At 35.7% G+C, this 22,337-nt stretch overlaps 1 protein-coding gene across 1 annotated transcript in view; it reads left to right on the top strand.

Annotated features, from left to right (window-relative positions):
• FBXL17 (F-box and leucine rich repeat protein 17) overlaps positions 1–22,337 on the top strand; it is a 549,569-nt gene that overhangs the window by 17,773 nt on the left and 509,459 nt on the right. The window contains 2 exon segments of the mRNA XM_037530072.2: positions 9,292–9,414; positions 13,157–13,414. Coding sequence (XP_037385969.1) covers positions 9,292–9,414; positions 13,157–13,414 — 381 coding nt within the window.

Consider the following 22,337-nt stretch of genomic DNA (forward strand, 5'->3'; position numbering starts at 1 on the left):
GCAATGACATAGAAAACATTGTTCCTGTATTTATGGTTAGTTACGAGTATTACCTTTTTGTTTTTGTGTCCATTAGCACAAATTTATAATTACTATTTTAGATAGTTGTCTTTTTTAAGTTATGTGGAGAAAAGAAGCATACTAGCCAAAAATACATTAATTGTGAATATTAAATACCTTTGTAAAGACCTACCTCTATTGGTATTCTTTATTTTGATGTGTTGTCAGCTTACTGGCTAGTGTGCGTTCATAAGCTGGAAGCATTCCCTTTAGCATTTCTTATAGGCAGGTCTACTGTATACTTCAAAACTCAAAGTTTTCCTTTCTATGGAAATATTTTTTTTTTTTTAATTTATTTATTTATTTATTTATTTATTTATTTATACAAGCACTGGGTACAGTCAGAAGCGCGGGAGGGTGAGAGAATTCACCAGAGCCAGAGCGGGGAGCAGAGCAGGCAGAAGGACCGAAGTACACTGCTGAGGGGAGCAGCGGGCGGCAGGAGAGGTCTGCGCGCCATGTGGGACCCTCCCCCGGTGGCCGGGGAGCAGCCGGGGATCGAACCGGCGCCACAGAGGCCGCGGGCAGCTTCGCAACCCAGCGCTCAACCACTGCACCACCGGGGAGGCCCTCTATGGAAATATTTTAATTTCTTTATTTAAATTTGAAGGGATCTTTTCTGAGATACAGAATTCTTGGTTGACAAGTTTTTTCTCAGTACTTTAAATATGTTATTCCTTTGTCTTCTGGGCCTCATCATAGTTTCCAATGAGAAGTCATCATCAGTTATTAATCTTACTGAGGATTCTTTGTAAATGGTGAGTTGCTTTTTTCTTGCTGTGTTCAGGATGCTTTGTCTTTGCCTTTTGACAATTTAATTATAATGTATGTTCATGTAGATTTTTTTGAGTTAATCCTATTGGTGTCATGAAGCTTATGAGTGTCTAGATTAATCTCTTATCAAATTTTGGAAATTTCAACTATGATTTCTTCAATATTCTTTCTGTCCCTCTCATTTTTTCTGTCTGTGATTCTTAGTATTATGTGTGTCTGTGTGTCTGATGGTAACCCACATGTATTTTAGGCTTTTCATCTCTCTGTTTGGTAATTTAGTTGATCTGTCTTCAATTTGGCTGATTCTTTTTTCTTTTTCTTTTTCTTTTTTTTTTTGGTGGGACCCTAGCCCAGCGCTCAACCGCTGTGCCACCAGGGGAAGCCCTGATTCTTTTTTCTTATAAGGGTGTGAGGGATTTTGATGCTGATCAGTGAAAGGGATAGTACCACATGGGATGGTTACACACAAACTTTATTGGAGTATGCTTTATTTGCAGTTCTTGGTTGCATGAGAGGGGAAGTCCCTTATGCATGAGCCTTTGCAGAGGCTTATTCTGGGGTAGGGCTTAGGAGGTGGGGATGGGGTAAGGTGATTGAGGAATGGGTGTATCATTCTTGAAGAGGAGAGGGCAAGGAAATGCCTAAGAGAAGGGGGATTCAGAGGGAAAGGGCACTCCCAGGGCAGATAGGATTCAGTTTGGGAGCTTATGCAACTAGGTGATGTCACTCAGCTGCACAACAGAAGTCTCTGGGTTATAGGATTCTTAAGAAGAACAGTGGCTTGGGACCTATAACATAAAGGCCCCATTACCTCAATAGATAACAGCTGTCAAGTGGGACGTGTGCTTTGGGCAATTTTATTTATTTATTTATTTATTTATTTATTTTAAGATTTATTTACTTATACAAGAACCAGGGTACAGGCCAGATGCATGGGAGGGTGAGCGAATTCACCAGAGACAGAGAGGAACAGAACAGGCAGACTGACTGAAATACACTGCTGAGGGGAGCAGCGGGCAAGATAGGAGAGGTCTGCCGCACCATGTGGGACCCTCACCAGCCTGCAGGGATTGAACGGGCGCTGCAGAGGCTGCAGACAGCTTCACAATGCTGTACTCAACCACCTGCGCCACCAAGAGAGGCCCGATTTGGGCAAATTTAAAAAGAGTTGGATATATGTAAAAGTTTGAGTTTTGCACCAGTGGGCTTTTAAGCTTAATAGGTTTCAGCCTGCAATGAAGAAGCAATTTAGGGGCCAATACATAGAGACCATATTGCATCTCTGTAGTGAAATTTTCATTCCAGTTATATATGATACAATTTCAGAATTTTTTTTTTCTTTCTTTAATTTCCTTTTTTTAAGAATTAGAAATGTGTCTTTCATGAGAGATCTCTGATTCTCATGGTTTCGTTTAGTTCTTTGTAAGTGATTTCCTTTAGTAATTTTAGCATATTTTAAATTGCTGATTTTGTTGTCTTTCTCTAGTAAGTACAATTTCTGGGTTTCCTCAAAGACAATTTCTATTAATTTTTTTTCTTATAAATGGTCCATGGTTCTTTGCACTTCTCATAATCTTTTCTAAACTGGACAATTTGAACATTATAATTTGTCAATTCTGGAAACTACATTTTTTCCTTTTCCTACAGTTTGCTGTAGGTACTGTTAGTGACTTTTCAGAACTGATCTTGTAAGGTCTCTATTCTTGTATGTTAGTTTAGTGTTGCAGTAGTGATTTTACAGAGATTTCTTTAAATACTAAAGTTCAGGTGCTCTTTTCCTAGCTGCTTTTTAATAACATTTTATTAATCACTAGGGTTCGTTAATTTTTGTGGTGAGATAAACTTTTGGAATTCCCTTTTCTGCTTTATTTTGTGGGTATCAGTCCACACTTTTAAATAATCCTGTCATCAAAAGTAATATCTCAAGAAAATCTAGACAATATTTTGAGTTGAATGAAAATGAAAAACATTGCATGTCAACATTTATGAGATGCGACTAAGTGATTAGAGGGAATTTATAACTTTTTGCTGATACTATTACAAAGCAGAGGGCAGCAAAGTACAGATTGCTGGCCAAATCTGCTGCCAGTTTTTTTTTTTAAATAAAGTTTTATTGGCAGACAGCTGTGCGCTTTCATTTATGCATTGTCTATGGGTACTTTTCACTGTACAATGGCAGAATTGAGTATTTTTGAGAGACCTACAAAAACATGACTCTGTATGGCAACTATTTGCTGACCTCACTTACCGAAGAAGAAAGCTATAAATTAATATATTTAAATTTTCACCCCTAGAAGCTTGAAAAAATGAGCATGTCAAACCCAAAGTAAGTAAAAGGAATGGGAATAATAAGAATCATAGCAAAAAAGAAAGTACATAACAAAGAGCAGTAAAGAAAATCAGTGGAACCAATGCCTGGTTTTGGAAAAGATCAACAAAATTGATAAATCTTACCTTGTCTAATCAGGGGGAAAAAAAGGCAGAGATTACCAATATTGGTAATGAAGGGAGGAGTAGCTCTTATCCTACACAAAAATGTTTTAAGGACTTAATAGAAGTATTTTGCTGATTTTGACGATTTGTGTGTTTTCTCTGTTTCTTTGGTGAGACCAACTAGAATTTTATCTGCTTTGTTGTCAAATAACTTGATTTTGGTTTTGTTGATTTTTCTGTATTTTCAGTTTGTTACATTTCCACTCTTTCCTTTCCCTTGCTTATGTTTTGATTTCTTATTTTTCTTGTTATGGAGGAAGCTTAGTGTACTGATTTGAGATCTTACATTCTAATTTAAACATTTAATAATGTTTCTAAGTACTACTCTAAATGCTTTGGATGGTTTGCATTTTTATTCAATTCAAAACATTTTTTACATTTCTTGATAGTTTCTCTTTATAGCACTTTAAAAATGTGTTGTTTAATGGCCAAACACTTGGGTATTTTCCAGATTTAAAAAAAAATGATTTTTAATTTAATTCAGTGATGCTTCGGATAGTATACTTTATATGAAATCGGTTACATTTGACGTTGTTTTGCTTTATGGTCTAGGATATGGTCATTCTTGGTAAATATTCCATATGTTCCATTTTGAAAGAATGTGCATTTTGCCCTCATTGGGTTAAATATTTTCCAAATGTCCACTAGGCATTAGTAGTACTGTTCTGATCTTTAAATCCTTGCTGATTTTATGTCTCTTTGTTCTGTTGATTTGAGAAAGAAATTTTAAAGTTTCCAAGTATAGTTGGTTTTGTCTATTTCTCTTTTAATGCTGTCACTTTCTGCTTTGTATATTTAAGACTCTGTTGTTAGGTGTAGAGACATTCAGAATTGCATGGTTTATTGGTTAGTTGATCCTTGTATTATTATGGAATACCTTGATTACTCTTACAAATGCAACTATAACAAAAAGAGAAACATATCTTTTTTTTTTTAAGATTTATTTATTCATGCATACAAGAACTGGGGTACAGACCAGATTTGCGTGAGGTTGAGAGGATTCACCAGAGGCAGAGCGGGAAACAGAACAGGCAGATTGACTGAAGCACAGTGCTGAGGGGAGCAGTGGGCAAGACAGGAGAGGTCTGCTGCCCCATGTGGGATTCTTGCCGACCAGCCGGGATCAAACCCGCATGGCAGAGGCTGCGGACAGCTTCACAGAGCTGTGCTCAGTTGCCTGTGCCACCAGGGGAGACCCCACATTTGTGGGTGTGGGGGGTGTGTGTGTGTATGTCCCCAGACAATTGCTGTTTCTATTTCTTTCCCTCCATTCCTGAAGGCTCTTGGTTTGCTTTCCTTGGATATCAGATTTGTTATCATTCTTGAAGGATATTCTTTTTTTTTTTTTTTTTTTTTTTATAGAGGTATGTTTTATTTATTTGCTTGCTTGTTTGTTTGTTTTGTTTTATACAAGCACTGGGTACAGTCAGAAGCGCGGGAGGGTGAGAGAATTCACCAGAGCCAGAGCGGGGAGCAGAGCAGGCAGAAGGACCGAAGTACACTGCTGAGGGGAGCAGCGGGCGGCAGGAGAGGTCTGCGCGCCATGCGGGACCCTCCTCCGGTGGCCGGGGAGCGGCCAGGGATCGAACCGGCGCCACAGAGGCCGCGGGCAGCTTCGCAACCCAGCGCTCAACCGCTGCGCCACCGGGGAGGCCCTTGAAGGATATTCTTGTATATGTAATTCGTTTCTTCATAGCCTGCGGTCTACATTTTATTTTTTAAATATTTATTTATTTATGCAGACAAGAGCTGGGGTATAGGCCAGAGGTGTGGGGGGTGAGAGGATTCACTGGAGGCAGAGCTGGGAACAGAACAGCCAGATTGACGGAAGTACACTGCTGAGGGGAGCAGCAGGCGAGTCAAGAGAGGTCTGCTGCACCATGTGGGTTGCTCCCTGGCCAGCCAGGGATCGAACTCATGCTGCAGAGGTGGTGGACAGCTTTGCAGGCTGCGTCTTAACCCCTTGCGCCACCAGGGAGGCCCCTGTCAGCATGGTTTTGGATAAGAAATCTGCTGTCATTTGAATTGATATTCCTCTTTGTTATTCTTTTTTTTAATGGTTATTTCCCAGGATTATTTCTTTATATTTGATGTTCTGTAGTTTGATTATGAGGTAGCTGATTATAACTTTCTCTGACTTTGTCTGTTTGGGCTTTGCTGATCTTGAATCTCTGTTTTTCAATCTCTCTCCATTTATTCTGGACTCCAAGACATGAAGATTAGACTTTTTGTTGTGTTCTTATAGATCTTTGATGTGCTTTTCAGGTTTTGCCTTTTCTTTTTTTCTTCTTCTTATTAGTTGCTATACCTCTATCTTCAAGTTCATTATACAATTATTTGCACAGCTGTCTCCATTCTGCTTTTGAGCCCTTCTAGTTTAACTTTTTTCCCCTCCAGTTTTAAAATGCTCATTTAATTCCTTTTTCTATTTCCAGTTGAGAACGTCTCAATAAGTAGGTGTTTTAAGAACATTTACCTTTATCTCATGAAATATGACTATAATGGCAGCTTTTAAAGTCTTTAATAATGCTGTCATCTTGATCACGATCGAATTGGTAACTGTTGATGGTGTTTTCCTTTGGGATTAGTCGAACTTTCCCTCTTTATATTGAGTAATTTTGGGTTATATCATGGGTGTTTTGGATATTATCATGAGAAACTCTGGGTCCTTTTAAAATTAGCATTGTACAGAGAATTTTGTTTTGTTTAGCAGGTGATCAGCCATGTTATTTTTAGACTAAATTTTTATTTTACCTTCATTTTTTCTATAGTTATAATGTCAGCTCAGCTTTCTAACACTTTATGGCTTTTTCTTTAGGCTTTGGGCTTTTTCTGTACATGTGCGGCTTTGTAGTTAACTAGGTTTTTGTTACTCCATACATAGATTTAGTGGGGCCTCTTCCAAATCTCTTTCAGATATATTTTTTACGTTCTTTGGTTCCTTGTGGAATCAAGGCTTTCTGGCTGGAGAGATGGAGTTTCTTACAGAGTTAGAGCCACCTGTGCTGCTCTATAGTTTTTCCTAACTTGGACAGCTTTTATAAAGTAGTAGTAAGAAAAAGGTAATGGGGATTCCTTTCACACTCCTTGGTCCACAGAGTTCCCTTCCTGTTTTGTTTTGTTTTTTTTCCTCCAGAAATAAGGTTTATATTTAGGACATGTGCCTACATGATACCTATACAGCATCACGTACAGCTATGTTACAGCTCTGCAACAGTAGAAGAAGACAGAAAAGAAAAGTAAACCCAAAATGAGGACACTTCTCACATTTTTTTGTCTCTGTGTGGTACATTTCCTTAGTCTTCTGTCTCAAAAGAAAAGAAGTCTTAACTCTGAATTTTTGTTGGATGTGCTTGTGGTGCAATTTTGCATAGAGGCTATCCTCAATTCCACAACCAGGAGATTAAAAGCAAAAAACAACTAACCAACCCCCCCAGGAACTCATTCTCATCGTTGGACATTCCTTAACTTTTGGTTCACCTCCCTAGTCCATCACATTTTAACCTTTTAGAGTTCTGAGGTTATTGCTCTTACTAGGTTGTCCAGAGGAGGTTTTCGTTGTCATGAGTGGGAGTGAAAGGATGTAGTGAGCCCAACTGCATCTTTTCCTGACATAGGACGTTTCACTAGGTGATTATTACACGTATTTTTTACTTCTTACTTGACCTTTTGATTGGGAGCAATAGTTGGAAAGGGAAGGTAGTTGTTTGCCAAGGCTCAAGATACAACCATAAAAGAGATTCTAGCTTAGATATCTACAACTTTTGATTGCACAGAGATAAATGATTTCAGGTCATAGATATGATAGGGATTATTTGTATACTTCTTACTCTGTTCCAGATGCTGTTCCAAAAAACTTTATTCTCCTTTAGTTCTTCCAATAATCTTACCAGGTAAATACTTATTTATCCTCATTTCAAAAGGGAAAATTTGGGTAAGAAGAGATTAGATAGTTTGCTTAAGTTTACATAGATGCTAAATTGTAGGACTATGATTCAAATCTTAGATAGGGCAATTTAGACGTAAAGCACATGATCTTGTTAAAATTTTCACTTTAGTATCATGGAAAATTTGAATATATAAGCAAACCAAAGTAGATAATAGTATAGTTAACTCCCCATGTATCATTTTACTGGATTCAACAGTTTTCAATATTTTGCCTTTCTTTTCTTTCACCAATTTTTTTTGTTTTTGAAAAGAAATCTGAAAGCAAATGCTCAATATATCATCTTGGCGATAAATACTCTAACTACGAACCATGTATAATAGTTAAAAAAAAATAACCACAGTATGACTATAACCACAATATAATCACAACCTAGGAAACAAAGAATATTTTTCTTTTAATCATCTAATATCTATTTTGTTTTCTGTTTTATCTGATTGAATCAAAAGTTTCTTCCTATAGTTGGCTCAATGCAGGATCTCAGTATAGTCTATACATTGTATTTGTTGATACATCTCTTTGTCTTAAAAATGACCTTAACTCTAACCCTCTATTTATGATTTTTGCTTTTTAAAGTTCCTTTTAGAATAAACTTTCATTTTGGGATACTTTTGAATAGAAAAGTTGCAAAGGTAATACAGAATTCTCAAAACATACTTTTAATTTTCCTGAGTTTGATTATTTTACTACAGTATATTTCCCAAAACTATGAAATCAACATTGATATACTTTTTCTAATTAGCAGTTGCATTAGTCAGTTCTTGGTCTCTTCTCGCTTCTATTAATTTTTCAGCCTTTCCTCATTTTTCTTTTTCTTTAAAGATTTATTTATTTAGTTATACATGCACTGGGTACAGTCAGAAGCGCGGGAAGGTGAGAGAATTCACCAGAGCCAGAGCGGGGAGCATAGCAGGCAGAAGGACCGAAATACACTGCTGAGGGGAGCAGTGGGCGGCAGGAGAGGTCTGCGCGCCATGCGGGACCCTCCTCTGGTGGCCCAGGAGCAGCTGGGGATCGAACCGATGCTGCAGAGGCTGCGGGCAGCTTCGCAACCCAGCGCTCAACCGCTGCACCACCAGGAAGGCCCCCTTTCCTCATTTTTCATGAATATTATTTTAGCTTTATTGAGAAGTAATTGACATATATCGCTTTATAAGTTTATGACATAGGGCACGATGCTTTGACTTCCATATATTATGAAATGATTGGTACAACAGATTTAGCTAACATATACCTTCTCCTATGGGCACAATAAAAAGAATAGAAAAAGAGAAAAAAAAAATTTCCTTGTGATGAGATCTTTTTTACTCTCAGTAACTTTCCTGTATGTTCATACAGCAGTATTAATTATAGTCATCATGTTGTATAGTAATGTACTTATTTATCTTATATATCTAATACTTATTTATCTTATAACTGGATGTTTATACCTTTTTAACTCCTTCGTTCAGTTTTCCTTCCACGCACAGGAGTCTGGATCAGGTATTTTGTAGGCTGTCCTGTGGTTGAATATATATATTTTCCTTAGGATTATATTGGAGTTGTGAGTTTATGAAAATTATACAGGGAGCTAAAGCACTTCTTAAGATTTTATTTTTTAAAAAATCATATAAAAAGTTCATATGGTTCCAAAGTGAAAACCATAAAACCAGGTAACTTCAGCACAGTCTGACTTTCATTGGTTTCATCTTTCTAGTCCTAAAAGTAAGCACATTAGTTTTTGGCTTATACTTCCAGTGTTTTTCACACACACACTCACACACGTGTGCACACACACACATACATGCATGTCTATCCCTCTTCTACTCTTTTCTTCTTACACAAAAGGTAACATTAACCCATTTTAACACCTTTACCCAACTTTCTGTTTAGGGCAGTCCTTAACAATGACTCTTCCCTTAATGGCCATTTGTATTAAAGATGTTTTCTATTTTAAAAAGTTAATTTTTCTAACTAATATCAACCTTTTCTTGTGCCTTTAAAATGTTTAATACATATGATTCCTTTTTCATTCACAGATATTTTCCAATTTGTCCCTGGATGAGCGTTGTCTTTCTGCATCATTGGTTTGCAAATATTGGCGGGACCTTTGTTTAGATTTCCAGTTTTGGAAGCAGCTGGATCTTAGTAGTCGTCAACAGGTATGACATCTAATTCTAGAGAAATGCTTAATTTGGTCCCCCCAAAACTCGTTAGTCCTCTAAAGAAATCATCTTTCATGTTGTATTATTTCAAGATAGTTTAGATGATTGTAGTCTATAATTCTGAACCTTAGTAATTTTTTTGTGTCAAAAGTTAAGTTAAAATTAAGTTTTTATGGTGAAGAAGGTATTTTTTTAGTGTAGATTCGTATTTTGTGTTACCTTTTTTTTTGATTTATATATTTATTTATATAAGAACTGCGGTACAGGCCAAATGCGTGGGAGGGTGAGAGGATTCACCAGAGACAGAGCAGGGAACAGAACAGGCAGACTGACGAAATACACTGCTGAGGGGAGCAGTGGGTGAGACAGGAGAGGTCTGCTGCGCCATGTGGGACCCTTGCAATGTGGGACCCCCGCCATGTGGGACCCTCGCCGGCTGGCCAGGATGGAACCGGTGCTGAGGACAGCTTCACAGCACTTCGCTTAACTGCCTGCACCACCAGGGGAGGCCCTTGTATTACTTCTTAATCCTCTTTTTCCTCCCCCCTTTTTATTATGTTTTGAAAAATTATTAAACTTCCTTTTTTGAAGTCATTTTATAAAAATTAGGTTAATAGTATAAAATAGTGGCAAACATTTACATAGTACTGCCAGTATGCCATATACTGTTCTTTCTGCTTTATACATATTAGTTCATTTGATCCTTCAAGCAACCTTATGATTTGAAACTATTGCTGTTCCTATTAAATATTATACTATAAAGAGTATTTTGTACTATTATTATAAAGAAATAGAACATAATGAGCTAATTTTTTTTTGCAGTTTTCTTTTTAATTAATTTTCTAATACTCCCCATTGTACCCGACTGCCCAATTTGTTTGTATATTGGTATTAAAATGACGAAAAAGGATAAGAGTTAATAGTACTGGGCCTCCCCGGTGGCGCAGCAGTTGAGCGCTGGGTTGCGAAGCTGCCCGCAGCCTCTGCAGCACTGGTTTGATCCCCAGCCGCTGGGCAAGGCTCCCACATGGCGCACAGACCTCTCCTGCTGCCCACTGCTCCCCTCAGCAGTGTACTTCGTCAGTCTGCTTGCTGTGCTCCTCACTCTGGCTCTGGTGAATTCTCTCACCCTCCCGTGCTTCTGACTGTATGTACCCCGTGCTTGTATAAATAAATAAATAAATAAATCTTTAAAAAAAAAAGAGTTAATAGTGCTTATTGCAAACAATTTGTTGTACTTGGATGCCTCCTTTAAATTGTTGTTGGCATTGGAAATATATGAAAATATTCAATAAAAATAAAACTTTTGTTTAAAGATTTATTTTTATTTATTTATGTATACAAGAACTGGGGTGTAGGCCAGAGATGCAGGGTGGTGAGAGGATTCACCAGAAACAGAGTGAGGAGCAGAACAGACACATCTATTGAAATACACTGCTGAGGGGAGCAGCTGTTAAGGCAGGAGAGGTCTGCTGTGCCATGTGGGTTAGCTCCCTGGCCAGGGATTGAGCTCATGCCATAGTGGCTGATAGCACTGAGACTTTAACCCCTGCGCCACCCAAAATAAAATTTTATTGTAGTTCTAAACTTGATCTAATTATTTCTGTGGTATTGTTAGTAATTGCATGCTGATAAATGTTTAACAACTGATTTTTTAAATCAAACAAGCAGTTGATCCTGATTTGTAATACTTGCCAGTTTTTGTGATACAAATATTTTCTACTCTGGCCACTTTCAAGCTACTAATGTGATGTCTCACCATGCAATGATGCCACTGATCTGGAAAGAGGTACAAATAGTAGGTTTTTGTGAGATGGTAAAAGTCAACTTCATATACCACTGATTTTGTCTGTCAGTGCTTGTGTGTAACACATGAACTTTAAAAAAAATAAGCAAGTTCCCGATCATTTGTGAATAAATTTTCTTTTTCTCCCTCATTTTTAAGAGGTTAAAACAATTATAGAATTAGTCATCAACCTGCCTGGCTCCATGAAGTTTTTTTTTTTCAGGGGGAATGGTGAGTATTTATTTATTTAGTTAAGACTGGTAGAGCAGTGAGAAGTAATGTGAGCTAATTCATTTGCTCTTCATTAACTCCTGGATTTTTGAGCTATTTGTCAAAAACTCAGACTGTGAATGGCTTTTTGTCTCTGCTGGTTGTTATGCCTGGAATTGAATGCAGAAATAAATAAAAGGAGAGGTATCTTAAGAGTTTTTGTTTTGAAGGAAACTGTCTGCATATGCAGACAAGCATAAATAAATCGTTTCAGCCTTGGCTATTACTCATGATACCCCTCAACACTCCAGTTCTTTCCTTTTTCAGTTCTAAATTTTATCATGTATCTTCTTTTTTTCTACCCCTTTTTACTAAAAAGACTTGAATATTGTTAATTATCTTTTTCTTTTTTAAAAATGTGATTAGGTCAGGAATATGTATAGGTAGATTATTATTATTATTTTTTAAATTCAGATGGCCATGTAAGTTTTTCTCCAGATAGATTTTAAAGTTATGTGTATTTAGCTTGGAGTCCTCTGAGGAAAGCTATTTGATAGGGACAGTTGGTGTGCTGACATACAAAATGATATCATATTTTCTAAGATATAGATTAGTTATGTGTTCTGATAGAAGTAGTGAAGAATTATAATTTATATACTGTTTTGTTATCTAGTAAGAGAGTAAAAAGTCAAGATTTATACATCGTGATGACTGATATACACTAATTTCTGGGTTAAAAATAGAGAACAAAACATTTAAATTCTTTTCATTTGTGTTTGAAGTATTAATTAAATTTCCCCAATAAGGATAGATTTTTAATTGAAATTAACACATACATTCTTGCTGGGTGTTTCCTTACACTACTTCTGATACCATATATGTGGAGATTTTTCTGTTCTAACAACAAATTTCTCTGACTCCAACTAGGATCATAGCAATATCAGTTCAGCTCTGCTCTTGCACTAACTTCTGGGGTTAGTACAGACCTCACAGGTTAAGGGCTTAGTCCCACTTCATATCAATCACAAGTCCCAGCAGCCACTTGTGCCTATGACTGACCAGTTATAAATTCCCCTTAGTGTCATCTCTTCTAGTTTGATAATTTGCTAGAATGGCTTATAGAACTCAGGGAAATATGTACGTTTACTTATTTATTATAAAGTATATAGCTCCAGACAACTGAAAAAGACACATCGGGCAAGGTATGGGAAGAGAGGACATGGAACTTCCAGACTTTTTTTGGATGTGTCATCCTTCCAGCACTTTCATGTGTTCACCAACCCCAGAGTTTTTCAAATCTTGTTTAAGAAGTTTTATAACCCAGATTTCACCAGCTCTTCCCTCCAAGGAAGTCAGAGAGTAGGACTGAAAGTTCACCACTTCTAATCAAATGGTGTTTGATCTTTTTGGTGACCAGTCCCCATCCTGATTCCAATCTAAGTCACTTCATTAGTATAAATCATTTTGTAGCCAAAAGGGACTCATTATGAATAACAAAAGACACTTCATTCAGGAAATTTCTAAGGTTTTGAGACCTCTGTTCTAGGAATTGAGGACAAGACCAAATATATTTTTTAATTAACACCATAGTTCTTATTGTTTTAATATTAAATAACATTTTCTTTTTATTGTGGTTTTCATTGTATAATCTAACAATTGTATTATTTATTGGAGAAAATTTATAAAAGAATATAAACTAAGTTTCTTTTATCCTTAAACTTATTGCTTTTTTCCCCCTCATAGGTCACTGATGAATTATTGGAAAAAATTGCATCAAGAAGTCAAAATATAATTGAAATCAACATTTCTGATTGTCGCAGTATGTCTGATACTGGCGTATGTGTTCTAGCATTTAAGTGTCCTGGACTTCTTAGGTATACAGCCTACAGGTGTAAGCAGCTTTCTGACACTTCAATTATTGCGGTTGCCTCTCACTGTCCTTTACTTCAGAAAGTTCATGTAGGCAACCAGGACAAACTTACTGATGAAGGACTCAAACAGGTAAATTTTAGCAACTATAAAATGATTCTACTCATGTTAACTAAAAGTGTTTTCTTGTAGTGAAACTTTAAAAGATTGCTATGTTAAAATTAATGCCCAGAGACTAAAGTAAGTCATTTTTTTTAATGTATCTGAGTATTTGGGCTAGTGAACTAGATTGCCGTGGTTATAACTGATAAATTATCTTTGTTGTGTTTTGTAGTAAGTGCCTGAAATCAGGTACTAGATACTTTAATAATTTATTTTTTACTTGCATTTTGTCTTTAAGTTTACTTTAGACAATTTGGGTACAATTTGGGTCAGCATGAGATTATAAAACTGTCAGCATGAGATTATAAAATTTAACTTTTTTTGCTCTTTTATGTTACTGTATGACATACATACATGCTTTCAGATACTGTTATAAGGCATAAATGGAAGTCAAGTTAAAGAGTATAAAATGAGCAAAAAGTTTCTAATTACATATATTTGGCACAGTAATTAGATTAAAAATAGTATCATGTACTTTGTGTTTTGATACACTTTCTTTGGAAATGGCCTTTAAGGTTTCTTATCTAAGTGGATTATTCATTCACTAAATATTGAATGTATTCTACATAGTAGGCCCTGAATTTGTGAATATTTGAAATATTTAGTAATGCTCTCACTATTGTACTAGGCACTAGGAAACCTTTGTGCAATTGTTATTTGTCTGCCCTACATCTTTCCCAGCTTTGCAAAGTCTTGAAAACAGCAGACCGCATCCATTGTAGGGCTGAGATTTGATTCCAGAGGGAGCCTAGCAGACTGTATTGTCCAGTGACTGGTTTTGTCTGTTCTATCTTGCCTAAGAGCTTCTGGAAGGACTGATACAAGGTGTTTATATCTGTTTCACCGAGTTCAGAAACTTTTCAGGGTGGAAAATCAGTGGGCATTGAACAAAAGCATTGTAATACAAATGAAATGTTTGTAAATGCTTGGGGCAAAAGTTAGTGCATAGTCATGTAATAGACCACCTAAGGCCTATTGAGGAAAAGTCAGGGAGATAATTGCTTTAGGAAATTAGGGCAATCAGAAGCACCAGTGTTTACAGGTGACTTTAGAAAATCATGTGCATGCACAGTGCAGGGTTCTTGCTCCGGAAAGACTTGAGAAAACTTGGAACTTAAGTCACGGGCTGCTCTCTAGGCTTAGTGCAAGAAGTAAAAAGGCCAAGGAAGAATTATAAATGACATGGCTACGTGTGAAGGGAATATCCCAAAACAGAACAAGTCTGCAAAGACTAGAAGTATTTTTATTTTTAAGCTTTTGGCATTCAAGAAAGTAGCTATAAAAACATTGGCTGAACACAAGCTAGAACTTTAATAATCAAATAATAACCCCTGGGGAGGGTGAATCTGATTTCTCAAATTCCTACATCATAATACATTATAATATTTGCATATCCAATTCTCAGTAGCAATAAATAAAAATACTTGGCATGTGAAGAAACTGAAATTATGGCCGACTCAAAAAAAAGGACAGACATTGGATTTAGTACACAGATATTTATTTATTTATTATTTAAAAAATTTTTTTTACATCATTGTTCATTTTTAAACAATATTTTCTTCCCCCTACCCCCTCAGGTGTAGTCCCCATAGAGTTTCCTTCACCGATGCACCCGTACACCATCACCTCAGTCCTCCCTCCCTCCCTCTGATCCCTCTCCCTCCTCTTCTCCTGCAGTCTCTGATTTATAATTGTCTGTTTTTGCTTTGTTGTGTTTTTAGTGCACAGAGATTTTAAATGAATTATCTTAAATATGCTTAATATGCTAATGGGAACTATGTTCAAGGAACTGAACTGATATGTGAACAAAGTGAGAATAACAGTAAAGAACTAGAAATTATAAAATGGATCTAAATGGGAATTCTGGAGCTGAAAATTACAATTACTGATTAAAAAAAAATTCCCCAGCAATTTGCAGCGTCAGATGTGAGCAGACAGAAGAAAGAATAGGCAATCCTGAAGATAGGATATTTAAAATTATTCAGCCTCAGGAACAGAAATAGAGTGAGTAAAAGTCAACAGAGTCTAAGGTACTTGTGGGACTCATAAAGCAGAACAACATTTACATTATGGGAATCCCAGAAGAAGGGAGAGTAAATGAAGCAGAAAAGTATAATTGAAGAAATAACCATTCATACTTCTCAAACGTAATGAAAGACATGAAACTATAAGAAATTCATGAATGCCAAGCATGGTAATATCAGGGAGATCTGATTGACATCCGTTAGTAGTCTGTTAAATGCCAAAGACAAAGAAAGTATCTTGAAAGCAACAATGGAAAAATGACTCAGTGCATACAGCTGACACTCAATAAAATCTATAGCTGATTTTTCATTGAATCCTCAGTTAAATGGCGAAAGAAAAATGTCAACAACAACAAAAAAACACTGATGAACCAAAAAATATATAACACATACAGTAAACAAATAGCTAAATGGCAGACAATTCCTTCCTTATCAGTGGATGCTTTAACTATAAATGAATTAGGTTTTCTAATTAAAACGCAAAGATTGCAGACTAGATGACAGAAATACCAAACATAGATAATAAAGTCCGTAAAAGATTCATTTTAGATACAAACAGTTGAAAGTTAAAGAATGGAAAAAGATACTCAATTCAAATACTGATAACCAAAACTGGAGTAGCTATGTTATTATCAGAAAAAAATAAATTAAAAAAAGACAAGGTTATTATACATTGAAAAGGAAGTTCAGGAAGATATAGTAATTGTAAATACATATGCACATAAAAACAGAGCCCCTGCATATATGAAATGGAAAGACTTGAAGATAGAAATAGTTCAATAGTAATAGTTTGAGACTTTGATGCCCAGTTTCAATAATGGATAGAAAAGCTAGCCAGAAGAAGATAGAGGACTTGACCAAACTATAAACCAGTTACATGTAACATGCATATACAATGCACTATAATCATTAATAGAAGAATACTTATTCTTAAATGCGTATGGGACACTTTCAAGATTAAACCTTATATTGAACCATAAAACAGGTTTTAATAAATTAAAAAGATTCAAGTCTTACAAGTATCTTCTCTGATGGTGGTGGAATATATCTAAAAGACAGTAACAGAAGGAAAACTGGAAACTACACAAAATGTGGGAATTAAATAACACTCTTCTGCAGTCAAGGAAGTACCAAAAATAAAATCACAGGGGAAATTAGAAAATACCCAAAAATGCAAATGAAAGCCCAATATATAAAAAGCTATGGGATGCAACAGAAGTAGTCTTCAAAGGGCAATTTAGAGCTATAAAAACTTAAAAAGAAAGATAGGAGATTAGGATTTAAGAGTACAACTGAAGAAACAAACTAAATGCAAAGCTAGCAGAAAGAAGGGAATAATGATCAGAGGAGAGATAAGTGAATTAAAAACCCAAAAAACTATGGAGAAAAATTAATGAAACCAGTGAAACTAGTTTCTTTGAAAATACCAATAAAAATGACAAGATTTAAACTAGATTAACTAAGAAAAGAGAATACTCAACATACTAGTTAGAAATTTAAAAGTGAACATTACCAACTTTATAGAAATAAAAAGATTTGTATGTGGAAATTATGAATATACACCAACAAACTGAATAGCCTAGATGAAATGGGTAATTTACTAGAAATACACAAAACTACAAAAACATTTCAAGTGAAAGTAGAACATCTGAAGAGATACATAGCAAGTAAGGAGAGTGAATAAATAATAAATACCCAACAACAAAAAAGTCAGGGACCAGATGGCATCCCTGGTGAATCTTACCAAACATTTACAGAGGAATTAATACTAATGTTCCTTAAACTCTCCCAGAATATTTGAGATAAGAGTTCCTGACTTCTAGGAGATCATTATCCTGATTATGAAGCCAAGGAGTTTACAAAAAAAGACAAATACAGACTAATATCCTTTAGGAGTATAGATGCAAAATTTCCTCAACAAACTGGAGTCATATTGATATTTCATTATCAAGTATAATTTATCTCATGAATGCAAAGGTGGTGCAACATACAAAAATCAATCGATGTTAAATACTACATTAATAGAATGAAGAACAAAACCCTACTTTATCATCTTAATTGGTACAGAGAATGCATTTAGAAAATCCAATACCTTTCCATAATAAAAAACATCACCCAATAAACTAGGACTAAAAGCATACTCTCCTCAATATAATAAAGACTGTATGTGACAAATCTACAGCTAATATCATGCTCAATGGTGAATGACTGAAAATTTTTTTTCCTTGAGTTCAGGAACAAAACAAGGATGCTCATTTTTTGCCACTTTCATTCAACATTTTTCTGCAATTTGTACCCAAAGCAGTTAGGTAAGGAAAAGAAACAATTATTTTTTAAAAATTAAAAAGGAAGTAATCAAATGGTCTCAATTTAGGGATGATGGGAGTTTTTCTTTAATATCATTTTCATCCACTTATCTGGGTTTATTTCAATGCATTTTAAAGGATACCTGTTATAAATTACATGAATAATAGTACAATTCTGCAAAACTCTGAAACCATATCAAAGATATACTTGTGTGTAGTGAAGGCATAGTGGAGTGTCAGATTCGTTTATATCATCCCCCAGAATTACCTGATAACTCAGTTCAATTTGAATGTTTCTTAAAGAACTTATAAGGAAAATTGGAGGGCTTCAGAATCTCTGTATTTTACTATTTTCATCATACAACATGTGTCTTTTAATGTCTTGTACATAGTTCAGTAGTTACTCCTGATTTTGATATTTTTTAGACATTTGTTCCGTTCAAGGATGGTAATCTTTCTGTCTTAGACTACATTTGTTACCCACCTAGTATGACTCAGTCCATGTCTAAAAATATTCATAATTTAGCATTGACAAAATTCAATAATCTTTAAATATACTTATTTTGACTGTCATTGACAAAGGACCGAAATGAATATTTTGATATTCACAAACTTTAGACTATAATTCAGGTATTATCTCATTATATAACTGTTTTTAATAAAGAAATCCTTTAGCCAGATAATTTGCAGTAATATTTTAAAGTCTATCAATAAAAATTAAACACTTTTAGTAGCTACCTTTTTATGCACAAAAGAATCCTAGATATTTTTGAACAAATATCTTGATAGTTGCATAATCTCTTTCAAAATCAGGATGGCTTTTATTTATAAAATGATACCAAAATATTTTAGATAATGCTGGCATGCTTTTTGTCTGTAAAGAAAAGAAAAAGCCCTTATTTGTAACATCTGCCAGTTTCTGTGGTGTAAATGCTCCCACACTAACAACTGATAGATTTTGTTATTTTACCAAAGGAATACTTACGTTTTGATTTCTAAACGCACACACATACATACACCATTCCATACAAATGTACATAATTTGATTGTTTCTCTTATCCTAAAAGGGGCCTCAGAGAGGCAGTTTTTCTTACTGGGGCATGACATAAGGCGGCCTCTTAAGGCAGCACAACTGAGAAGATAGAGCATTAGTTAAGATAATTGTGATCCTTATCTTCAGGGGAGACTGAGTTTGACTATCACCTTTTCATTTTTTTAATGACTGAAGTGGTGAATTCAGTAGTTATAGGATTTCCTCAAGAAGGATTATGGCCATCATGAATTCTACTGAGCAAAAAATATAAATTCAAAGCTCTTCAAAAAGGTTACTGTGGCAACCATTACTATTTTAAATACAATGTTAGCTAGTGGGTTGAATGGCTCACAGACCACTAATTCAGATTGGGAACAGAATTCAGTCCTTTAACTTTTTCTACTATTTCATGTAAGAATTATCATGCTCTCCTTAGCATTAATTAAGTCTTTGAAAATTTAATCTTAGTGCAATGTCCAGGAACTCTATTGTTCCTTATGATGGTGTCTACATGGGCTTCAAGAAGCTGAGAGATGTGAGTCTGGTTTTTTTTTTCCATTTTACAGATGTAATACAGTACAGCTGTAAGTTTGTAGCATTCACCTCAGTGCCAACATCAAGTAGCATTTATGTAATAATCTCATTTTCCTTTGTCTTTGATGCCATGAGGAAGTATCCAGTAAACTAAGCAGGTGAGAGGATAGTTATTAGATAATCAAGGAAGTTAAATTTTTTTCCTCACAGGATGTTGAAAGCAGATTTTCTTTTTCTTTTTTTTTTTTTTTGAGGTTCATGTCAACATTTCTTTATAAAAAGAAGGAAATTATTATCAGGTGTTCTCAACTGCAGGCATAATTCAGGGCATTCTCCCCATTAAAGCCATCTTAAACTTTGACACAGTTGCTATTTTCCCTTTCATACCACCACATTGATCAAAGTCATTCTGATAGATCACCCAGCAGATGGACTCAGAGTATAGGATTTCTATGCTGATATAGGAATATTCTGGAGTATTCTTGAATATTCTGGAGGTATTTTTGATTGACATCAAAATCCTTCCTGGTCAATAGAGAAAGGTCCCTAGAAACCAAGGATGGTAAAAGTACTTTCTTTTATGGTGTAATTTTATATATAGTGAACACTAGAGAATACATATACACACATATAAATATCAAGCTAATCATTTTGCTGGGTTGCAAAATCAGTACCCAAAAATTAGTTGTATTTCTACACACTAGCAATGAAAAATCCAATAAGGAAAATAAGAAATTAATTCATGTGTAACAGCATCCAAATGGATAAATATTTAGGAGTAAATTTAACCAAGGAAATGCAAAACATATACAGAAAAATACAAAGCATTTTTGAAAGAAATTAGAGAATAGCTAAATAATGGAAAGAGATTGAACTCATGAATTGAAAGATTTAATATTGTTAAGGTAATACTATCTAAAGTGATCCACAGATTTATCTACTTAAACTTTTTCTATATTGAGATAACACTGATTTATTGAATCATTTGTTGAATTCACTTTCTTTTCTTTTTTGTACACTCCTGGCTCATTTGTTGTAGATTAACTGTCCATAAAACTGTGGTTTTATTTCTGGACTCTCTATTTTATTTGTGTCTGGTTTAGCCTCTTGCCTTACTGATTGGATTAATGTAGCTTTGTATTACAGTTTGAAATCTGGGAGGTGATGTCTTCATTCTTGTTCTTTTTTGTTAGGGATGTTTGGGCTATTCAGGTTTTATTTTGGTTTTGTTTGAATTTCAGTAAAGTTCTATTTCTTTGAAGAATTCCATTGGAACTGTGATATTGCGTTGAATCTGTACTGCCTTGGGTAGGTAAGATGACCATTTTAACAATGTTAATTCTTCCAGTCCATGAGCAAACACATCATTCCATTTTTTTTGTCTCCTATTTATTTTAATACTGTCTTACAGTTTGCATTGTACAGCTCCTTCACTTCCTTGTTAAACGTATTCCTAGGCATTTGATTCTTTTTTATGTGATGGCTAATGGGATTGCTTTCTTGATTTCTTTCTTTTCCAGTTCATTGTTAACATGTAGGAGTGTAAATGATTTTGTATATTGATTTTGTGTCCTACCACTTTACTGATTTATTGTTCCTAATAGTTACAACACTGTATATGACTCACACCTCCTCAGATGTTTTTTACCACACCAACTCCAACATCAGAGAACCCGTAGTCATGCACCCTAGTCTGTTGGATCCTTTCCCATGTGTTCTCTCCCCCTCTTGTGGCCTCAATTCTGCAGTCATATTTCTTTTTTTTTTTTTTTTTTAAGCCTGATACTTTACCTTACCCTACATTAGTTTACTTCTTTTATTTTTTTTATTTTTTAGAGATTTATTTATTCATACAAGCACTGTGGGTACAGTCAGAAGCGCGGGAGGGTGAGAGAATTCACCAGAGCCAGAGCGGGGAGCAGAGCAGGCAGAAGGACCGAAGTACGCTGCTGAGGGGAGCAGCGGGCAGCAGGAGAGGTCTGCGCGCCATGCGGGACCCGCCTCCTGTGGCCGGGGAGCAGCCGGGGATCGAACCGGCGCTGCAGAGGCCGCGTGCATCGCAGCCCAGCGCTCAACCGCTGCGCCACCGGGGAGGCCCTGCAGTCATATTTCTAGGATTTTTGTTTTGGTTTAGTTTTGTCAGTGCTTTTTAAAAAATTTATATATTCCACATACTTGGGAAATCATACTGTATTCCTCTTTCTCCTTCTGATTCAGCATGATCCTTTCCAATTCCACCCATGTTGTTGAAAATGGCAAGAGTTCATCTTTTTTTTTTATTTATTTGAAAAAATATTTATTTTGTAGAACTGGGGTGTAGGCCAGAGGTGTGGGGGTGAAAGGATTCACCAGAGACAGAGTGGGGAGCACAACAAACAAATTTACTGAAATACACTGCTGAGGGGAGCAGTGGCGAGAAAGGAAATACACTGCTGTGCCATATGTGGGTTAGTTCCCTGGTCAGCAATCAAACTCAGGCTACAGTGGGGAGAGCAGTGATAGTGCTGTGACTTAAGCCCTAGGCTACCAGAGAGGCTCCATCATTTTTATAGTTGAGTAGTTGAGTAGTGTTCCTTCATGTATATATGTAATATCTCCTTAATTCACTGCTTGTTGATGGGTATTTAGGTGGTTTCCATATTTGATTATTACAAATAGTATTTTAGTTTATTTCCCTTCAAATTAGTGAGCTTGTAGATATCTAAGTGGAATTGCTGGATCATATGGCCTATCTACTTTTTTAACTATTGATATATTGAGGAACCTTCATATAGTTTTTCATAAGGACTGGCCCAATCTACATTCCCATCAACTGTGTGCAAGGGTTTCCTTTTTGCATAGCCTTGCCAAAATTTGCTGTTTTTGGGTTTCTTGATATAGGCCATTCTCACTGGAGTTAGGTTTGATTTGCATTTCCCTGATAATAAATGATATTTAACATTTTTTTTTCATGTGTATGTTGGCCATCTCTAAGACATACAGGTGATTCTTTGGAG

The sequence above is a fragment of the Talpa occidentalis genome, unplaced genomic scaffold (assembly GCF_014898055.3).
Source record: "Talpa occidentalis isolate TD23 unplaced genomic scaffold, MPIMG_talOcc4v2.1 talOcc4.6, whole genome shotgun sequence".
NCBI lineage: Eukaryota > Metazoa > Chordata > Mammalia > Eulipotyphla > Talpidae > Talpa > Talpa occidentalis.